Raw genomic sequence first — 9,691 nt, 5'->3', positions numbered from 1 at the left:
AAACCTGTCACTGTTATTTAAGATGTATTAATCTAAAACTTCTCCAACTCTCATTTCTCGTCATTAGCTGATATTGATGATATGAAGATTTGCTATGTGCTTCTTGATGGGTCCAATGCCACAAGTGACATATTCTACTTCAGAGTGGAAGACAATGGTAAGAATGTCTCTTCCTTGCCCCTCTCATTAACTGAAAGTGTCATGTGTCAGTAAAGCTCCTTTTGGAATTCCCAAGCTTTCAGTTGCTTATTTAAATACATTTTGCTGAGGGGAACTTTTCTAGGTAGGCTTATAATTAGGAGAGTGTTTCTTTGTCAGTCAATATAAAAAGTAAACAAAACCATTTTTTTTTTCCTTTATTTTTTTTTATAGTACAGTGATAGTTAAAGATTGGAACTATGTGGTGGTTCAATGCTTCTTCATTTTATCTGGTCAAAACTTTCTGAGTTTAACTGTGAGATTTGGAAATCCTACTGTATGCTCCCTCAGTATGACACATACACACAGAAACATGAAAAAGGAAACACTTGGGGAAAAAAAAGGATTAAGCAAAGAATCTTTTTTCAACTTCGATGAGCCTGGACAAGTAGAGCTTTGGTGGTCAGCAAATAATAGCAATACGCTAACGTGCTTAGAGTGTGGATCAAGCTTCTTCCTTTTTGACTGAATGTCTAAGTAATTCCAAGTAACTTTAAATAAGGCTGTAGTTTTTTGTCCAAAATGTTATTTTTTACTTATATTTGAATTCATGTTATATGTTAATTTATATGATCAGCACAAATTAGTTTGTGTATCTGTGTGAATTCCTTAATCGTAAATTTAAAAAGTTGCAGACTTGTTAGTAGTTTAACGTATGACTCTTTAGCTGTGTCGTTACTGGAGCATGCACCAGGGCTGGCACTTCGTCTCTTTGGCAGCATTTCAGCTGGAGGCAGTCATTGTTATAAGAGCCAGGAAAAGATACACACTGTCAGAGGCCTAGCCAAGATGGTAGAAACAATACCATTTAGAAAGACTCAAAAGAAGCCAGGACTAAACATTATTACTATTTGGAGGAAACTGTTTGTGTACATTTTAAAAACCTCAAATTGCCACATTACAATGTCTAAAATTCCTATAGGCCATAGCTAACAGAAAATAATGGAACAGGGTCACATACTCTCTGGACACTGAGACAGCAGGCTGTAGGTGTGTTTACATATAGATTTTTCAAAGTAACTCATCTTCGGTCATGTCTATGTCTATATATATTATATATACACACATATATATATATATATATATATATATATATATATATATATATATATATAAAATTTAAATAGGTTTTAATATAAAAATATAAAAATAAATAATAGGACTAGGACAAGTCATGAAGTATCAGCTGAATAAGTGTATTAATCATGTTTTTGAAGGGGGAGCACAAATAATGGTCTTAGCAGAGGGTAGGTCATGTGGCTTTTTGTTAAGTGTCCTTCCATTGAGCTAAACCACAAAGGACTTTATTTGGATACCCATCCACCATTTTAAATAAAGCATATCTATACTAAGGCTGCACGATATAATTGAAATATCTAAAATTTACATATTGCTATATGCATATTATATCTTTTTTTTAATAGGGTATTTCAAAAAGTTGCGAAAAGTCAACATTTTAGGTTGACGCATATAGAAGAAAAAAGACTGGGTAAAAAGAGTTTCTCTTAAAAAGAGAATAAAGATTAAACTGCCTACAGGTTTCAATTGAGCATATACACTTCTAATTCACCAGGCTTTGTTTAATTATTGGCAAGTTGCAGATCATGACATTTTTCGTTATAATGTAACTTCCATTTGCTGTCAGCATTCACATAATACTTTTATAAAATACAAGCTTAGCTTTCATAACAGAATTTAAGCTGCTCGTATTAGGGACATAAATCATATCCAAAGCAATGATATATGATCATTTGTTAGATGGTGGAATGCATTTCCTCCAAATTTGTGGCTCCAGCTACACTGACCCGGTGTAAGTGTAGAAGTCATTGCAGTCAGGGATGTGTGTGTGTCAAGGAGCCGTGATCTGCTAACAGATCTCCTTTCAAAGATCCCTCTAAGCCAGGCTGAAACTCAAAGCCATCACAAGATATGCTGAAAACCTTGGGGCTTCCCCTTGCCTAATTCATCTTTTGAGATGTAAAAGATCATACTGCTAGATGGGGTTTGGATTTTCTTTCAGCAACTTCATTTTAAAAAATCCAAAAAATAAAAAGTCTCCATTTGTGAAAAGCCAGGGAGCTTAAACATAGACTCTGCTCCAAAACCTTGTGAACTTTTGAGGCATCATAGGCGCTCTCTAGAGACTGTTCCAAAACATACCTTCAAAAAAGGAGGCATCACATGTATCTGTTCTGCAACACGCTTTAAAAGATTGATAATAATCAATTGAAGATGTGTCGCACTGGTGGCACCATGGGTTCTGTGCCAAATTTCACCCCACCCAAGATGACATCTCCATTCAATTGTTGTACTGAAAGTTAGGGATCTTTAACAACCAGTCCTATTAAGAATCAAAGAGGGCGAAAAAAATTATATAATGTTGATAAATACTTCTTTACTTTCAACATGAAAACAAATAGATTTTTTACAAAATTTGCCTCAATATTGTGTGGTATATTTTTATGCTTTTTAGAGTATCACATTGTTAGTTTAGCAACATGATAACACCAAAACTGAAATCAATTGTGAGTGTACTGTTGTTTCCTGTGCAAATTAATGCGTTTAGTGTTCCAAAACAGTGACATACAAAGTTATTTTTCAGTTAGGATGCTGCCTTAGAAGGAAACTACCTATGTAGGCATTAGACAGTAAGGTACTGTAGCTCACAAGGTTTTAGAATAGAGCCATAGACTTGTATTGGGTAAGTCTAATGTAAAGCTGAAGAAAGCTGTATCTTAGAGATATACAAAAACTTTCTCAAGTTTGGAGGTTTCTTTTTCATCATACGTCTGCACCTAATCTGTGTGTCAGACATGTAAACACCCAAAAGATTAACTGCTCTATGGTGCCAGTGGCTTCCACAACCACACTAAACACAGGAGCCACATCGTCACTGATCTAGTTCCTCCTTGCAACTCTCAGATTTACGGTATTTTGTGAGAGTGCTAGAGGATATGATGTATGGTTCTGGGGTTATTATTATCTCTTACAGATGGCAGAGTTCTTCCTGTGATCTGAGCCTTGAGATCACCCTATGGGGCCTTTTCCTTTAAAGAGTACTTTCTCTTGATCTCTCTCCTTCTGCCTACCACAGACAACTTAGGCGACTGGTGTCAAAAGAGATGTGGCTGGTCTGCCATGCCATAATTCATCACCCTGCAGTTTGGGGATCAGGTGCCTGGCTTTTGCAAATGTCACGTGGACAAGTACAGTACCTGCCAGTGTCCAGTTGTCAAATATTCCCCCAGTGGAATGCCTGGAATTACATGAGACGCCTAACATAGACTTCCAAGCTTGGTGTTTGTGAGATGCCATTATTAGATGCAGAGGAAATGGCTTAAGCTTCTCAGGTCAGAAAGATCTGACCCATATTTGAATATGACTTCATGTTGCCTCATGGAGTCAGATAGTTTTGGGTCTAATCTGAAGCATGGTCATGCATTTCATGTTTAGGATACTTAACATGGCCCTAGTAGTTCAAATGAATATACAAGGATATAGATATATTAGCCAGTTTAGTCTTGCAATATGCTTCTAGCAGTGAATGTTGATATCCTCCTAGCGCTCCCTCCCATGCCTGAGGCTCTATATAGCCTAACTACGGTATTCTATTGACCTGTGGCACTGAGGTGAAGATCTATCAGAACTATCAAACTCTACACTGACTTACCACCAAGTTGATGTATGTAACACATGATACTTTCTACAAGCAAATATTGTTAAAGGCCCCCTGTGATGAAAATCACATTTTTAATGTTATTTATATGTATATGCAGTATGCAGTTTTAATATGCTTTAATGCAAACCATTTACAAATGCATAAGTCAACACCATTGCGGAGTATTTCTTCCTTAAAACTGCAGTTTACCAAAGACAGTCTCAAAAACAAAGTTTGAAATCGCTGGTGTTTCTTACTTCACAAACTACATTATAACCAATAACGTCAACGTGCCGACGGGCTTTAGCATATCATTACCTATCAGCTCATACCCGGTATATGTTTCTGTTGATATGAAAAAATTTGGGCATATTTAATAATATAGCGGGTAAATTATGAATATGATGTATATATTACGATGTTATGATGAATTAAATGACTTTCTTCACTGACGTTCTAAATTGTTTAAAGACTTTCTAAGGATGCTGATTTTTAGAAGGCAGCTGTCTGACTCTGAAATGGCGAACTAGAACATGGTTTGTGTAACATTAGTAACACATTATTAGCTGTTTGATAACGTAGTCAAGCCAATGGCTAATCATAATAATTACCGTTTTGTGTCCAACGTAGAGAGCAATACATAAAACGTGTTGCCATTCTGATACATCGACGAGCCAGTATAATTTGCTCTTCCACTTCTTATTCGGAATCAGTTTTTGGTTCAAACATATAGCTGAATTTCCACTTGCCATTGTGTATCGTTTACTACAGTAAAGTTGACTGAGTGGATCAAGTATTATGAGCTTTGGTGAATGAGTGGAGGCGGGGACTAATTTGCATATTCATGGTTCCGCGTATATTAGGTTAAATGAGGGTTAAATTCTAACTATTTTAAGGCATGAGGATTATGAAATGTATTTTCACATGAAAAAACTGTTAAATATTTCATTTTGGTAGTGATCAAAGGTGAGTTTTAAGGGATAAAATTGTTGACTACAGAGGGACTTTAAGTTGTATTCTTACGAATAATAGCAACAAAGTCATTAATTCATTGGGGAATTATTACTGCCATCCAGAAACAAAGACATAATTACGGTTGGAAATGTAAATGTTAGTTTATGTAAAAGTCAGGAATATGTTTTTTCAAAAGCTATAAAGTTAGGGTGACTTGAATGAGTGAGAATGTAACCATTACTTAGCCCTGCATTCTTTTTATATATTATTGCAGTCATAAATACCTCCAGAGCTTCAGACATTCCCCTGTGACGCCTAAACCTATGAATGAGTTAGCACCACTCACTGATGCTGATCTTTACTGGGCTTTACTCCCGCTCCAGCTTACAACAGAAACCCTTAAATTAAATACTTCATTACACCACAAAACTGCTATTGCACTGCTCAGATTCTCATGACTTATATTGAACTAAAAACATTCTGAGAAAACGGTCTGAAACACTCATGAGAAAACATTCTGCTTTCACAGGGAGACACTTTTGTGTTGTTTGTTCATTGTAGACACAAATCCCCCTAGAGTGTAGAAAGAAGCAGTAAGAACCATGACAGTGGGTTTGGGCCACCCAGACAGTGCCTGCTGTCCGCCTCAGTTGTTGCTCCCATGCACAGATAAAAGTTGACAAAAGGGGAGAATAAGGGAGGGGATAAGTGCAGGGAGTGAGGATACAGCTGTCAGTTCCCTCTCTTAGAATCTAAAAACCACTGAGAAATGGTGTGAGAAAAAGAAGAAAAAGTGCTCAGTCAGAAAACTGAGGTGGCTCCCACGATCACTGTTAAACAGCACCTGCCTTCCAAACATAGCAATAAAACTATTTAGGAAATCTCTTTAGGTGACTGTCAACTCTAACAGCTAATTCACTTTGGAAATAACAGTACATTTGTGCTAATGGATCGAAATATCCGTTGTTAATGCATTTCTTTGGATTGAATTATAAAGGGGTTATAAGGGTGTGTTCAAAGTTAACTACATAGGCACGTCACTAGGTTCAGGAACATCATTTTGGAAAATTTCAAACAAGAGCAGTGGGCAACAAGAAGGTGGAAATGGGTCCATGGAAAATCTGAGAGAAAAGAAAAGATAGAATAAGTCTAATGCACATTTAACCAATTTTATATTGTTAATTTATTTTTAAACATTAATAAAGTAGTGATTATTTTATTCTATTCAGAGACCAAGTTTTAACCAGTTTCTCTTCACCACTGTCACCTTGTTCTCTGTAAAGCAATATTCTCAGCAAAATTGCTTTAGAATGATATTTGTTGTGAAACGTGCAATACAAAATTAATTGAATTTAAAACATTTTTAACATTACTCTAATAGAGGATATAAAAACAGTCAGTATTGTATATCAGTATGGCTTTAATCCAATGACAAATAACATTTTTGATTTAAAAACTTTTATGGCCAAGTATTGTACCTTGTGATTGTCTTTTTGATGATTTTATGCATTTAATTGTTCCTATACATTTATACAGAATAATCATGCTAAATTTGTGCACATAATTTGTTGAATAGAGGGACATTGTCTCCACTCCAAGTGGAACTATTTTCCATAATCTTGTAGACAAAGTGCCCTTATCCAGGCCCAGAGAAACGTCACAGGGCCCTGCGTCTCACAGGTGACTGCTGGAATTTTAACTGAAATAGAGCCTTCTGTCTGCATGTTGTCCATTTGATAATCCTCTGATACAGCCTCACTAAGCTCAATATCAGCTCATACTCAAACAGGGCAGTGTGCCTGAGAAAATTGTCTCCTAAAGAAAAAGGCACTTGGCTGAGCTACGATATGGTTCACCTTCCATTAAGCCTTTGGTACATGCTTCATTTTATTTGCATTGTGCCTTTGTTTAATAAATAAGCTTGTTTTTAATGTGTTAATGAGCTCAGATACTTTCTAATTGGAGCATTAGTAATGTTTCTGAGATATGCAGTGTATTCACACTCCTATGAAAGCTTAACAAGAGATAAAACATCTAATTTGTATTAAGCTCCATTACATTTTCTCTGTCAAACAGTTTTAATGTTTTTAACAGCCCTTCAGCAATCTAGGACAAAGATAAAAATGATAAATGAGTTCTGTATTTTTAGGCAGAGCTGTCAGACACTCGAGCTTGGTCAAGGCCAATACTGTCATGTGAGGCTGTGTCGTTTCCTAAACTGAGGAGGGTTGTAAAGATGATGGCCAGTTGGCAACATGATGATTCTGTTTTATTGAATATTACTGTAAATCAATTTCACAACATAACTTCTATTTCCAACACTTCAAACTACTGTTTTTTGTTTTTGTTTTTTTGTTTTTACACATATTGCATATTTTTGAACTGCAATATTATTTCTGCATATGCTCACATCAAAAGAGCAGCTCCTGCGTTCAGCAGGGTGTGTAAAAACTACAAAACAGTGAGCAATACCTAACCGACTCATGTTTTGCACACAAACTGCCAGAAATACAGTTTAACTTTCAGGTTGGTTCCACATTTAAAATTGCAATTTTGTTAAAATTGCTAACAAGTTTTTGTCATCTAAACGCAATATCATCAAGGACTCAGAAATTATTTAGTAAAACAAATGCCAGCTGTAGAAAATCAGAACAGCTTGTACCAAGAAATAGTGTCCAAGAATGTAACACCCTTTCTCTTTAGGGATTATCAAAGTCACGGGGTAGCATGGATTATGGCAAGATGGGATTGAGGATCCTTTTAAAGTCATTACAGTTCTTTATCCTACTTCAGTCAGTCAAGATTCAGGATTATATCTCTTCGCTGCTTAAATCATTTAGTCTATGGAAAGAGTCTAATCCGATTATACTTTAATCTGATTACTCAAAATGATAATTAGTCACTAAAGTATGTATTATTTGATGAAAGAGTGCTAGAATAATGCTGAAATATATAATATATTTCTGGTTATAGCACTATAGAAAAAAAGTTAAAATGTCGATACAATATCTATTATGTTCCTATCTTGACTTGAATATTAGCCTATATTTATGGCTAGTGATGGAAGTGGTAACAAAACTCTCCATCGTTTGTGTTTATCTGCACCAACTACAATATTCCACAACTGCTTTCTTTAACACCATCATGGAATTGGCCTTCAGCACTAACCTGACACCTGGATGGACTTACTTCTCTTGAACCTTATTCATTTACCAACAAAAGAAGTAAAAAAAGAAGACTGTGTGAACATATATTGTGTCTTAATTTTACAATAGTAATGAAGGAAAAACAAAAAAGGGTGTTGAGTGTCAATAGAAAACAAAACCACCCCAGGACATCTACAAGCAGGACTCAAATTGCACTCATTTTGACCCTTCGTTCTTTCTACATTCTGAACTTGAACTAGATCGTTAAAAAACGATTGAATTGTGTGTCGCAAGGAGCTCAAATACACACTTTGTCTTTTTTCATTGTGCTTCATCAAATTCAATTCATTGTGCTTTTCTCTGTTTGAAAAAGGTGGCAACAAATTGAAGCCACAGCCGTTCCGTCTGAATTGGGCCTGGATATCCCTGGAAAGGGAATACTATATTGTGGATGAGGATGCAAAGTTTCTGGAAGTCACCCTCAAACGCCGGGGGTACTTGGGAGAGACATCATTTGTCGGTAAGTATTTATCAAAGTGAAGGAGTTACAAAGTTAATTCAAAATATATGTAAAATATATATTTATAATATATGTTATAATATATGTTATACATATGTAATATGTTAAAAACTATAAACAGGACTTGTGCTGAGGTTTAATTTGTTTGCAAACAAAATGTTACATAACAGTACACAAAACAGTACATAATCGTTTGTGACCAAGACTTCTTTTGTGGAGATAAAAATACAGTTAATTAAATACTGGAATCCTAATTAAAAAAAAAACAGAACCTCCTTCATTGTCATGATTGCATATTATTTAGAGATACACGATGTTTATTTGCAGCTGTTACAAGTTGGTCCCTCTGTGTTTGGTATTTTCACAGCCCTTTAACTGTGACTTACAATGTCTTAAATTGTACAATAGCCTTTTACGGTTCTTTAAAATGGTTATCAAGTAGTCAACAGACATCTTAAAATTCTCATAGCTATAGTCAATAACCGCATCACAAACAATTTACTCAATTTGAGTGACTTTTATATTTTAAGATCTCCAAACAATGTTTTTTTGGGGGGTTGTTTTCAAAGGCATTGCCACCAAGGACGGCACAGCAAAACAGGAGAAAGACTTCCGTGGAAAATCTCAGAAACAGGTCCAGTTTAACCCTGGTCAAACATCCGCTACCTGGAGGGTGAAGATATTTACTGACCAAGAGTTTGAAACTTCAGAGATGTTTGAAATCCAGCTCTCAGAGCCAGTGATGGCTGTCCTTGAATACCCTGATACAGCCACTGTGGAGATTGTGGATCCTGGTGATGGTAATTATGCAATGCAATGCAATTTCCTACTTTGTCCATATAGTGCAAAACACATATACCTATATAATTGTTTCCAGAGTGTGTGCACCACAATGGCATAGGGAGGAAGGACTTCCTATTAATGCCAATGGTTTTGAAATTAAATGGACAACAAGCAAAAACGTGGTCATGTTCATTTACTTTTGGCTACTTAGGCTTATATTAATAGTTACTGTATATAAATATATATCCTATAATTATATAGGTCCAAATTTAAGCATAGAAATGTATCTCTTTTCAGAGTCCACAGTGTTCTTCCCTCAAGGAGAATATCGTATTGAAGAGGATATAGGAGAACTACTAGTCCCGGTCCGCAGATCAGGAGACGTCAGCCAGGAACTAATGGTTATTTGTTACACACATCAAGGTAAGATTA

General features: G+C 35.7%; 1 protein-coding gene and 1 long non-coding RNA gene across 2 annotated transcripts in view; one reads left to right on the top strand and one right to left on the bottom strand.

Moving 5' to 3' along the window:
• frem3 (Fras1 related extracellular matrix 3) overlaps positions 1-9,691 on the top strand; it is a 29,001-nt gene that overhangs the window by 5,203 nt on the left and 14,107 nt on the right. Inside the window, exons 2-5 of the mRNA XM_079615055.1 lie at positions 68-157; positions 8,330-8,476; positions 9,046-9,276; positions 9,557-9,682. Of these exons, the coding sequence (XP_079471181.1) occupies positions 68-157; positions 8,330-8,476; positions 9,046-9,276; positions 9,557-9,682 (594 nt within the window). The remainder of the gene's footprint in view (positions 1-67; positions 158-8,329; positions 8,477-9,045; positions 9,277-9,556; positions 9,683-9,691) is intronic.
• Positions 1-9,691, bottom strand: part of LOC306999942 — a 37,153-nt gene that overhangs the window by 18,235 nt on the left and 9,227 nt on the right. The gene's annotated exons all lie outside the window — the stretch shown is intronic.

This window comes from Phoxinus phoxinus, assembly GCF_949152265.1.
Source record: "Phoxinus phoxinus genome assembly, chromosome: 6".
Classification (NCBI taxonomy): Eukaryota; Metazoa; Chordata; class Actinopteri; order Cypriniformes; family Leuciscidae; genus Phoxinus; species Phoxinus phoxinus.
Note: the sequence above shows the minus strand (reverse complement) of the source record. Positions and strands in the feature narration are given on the sequence as shown.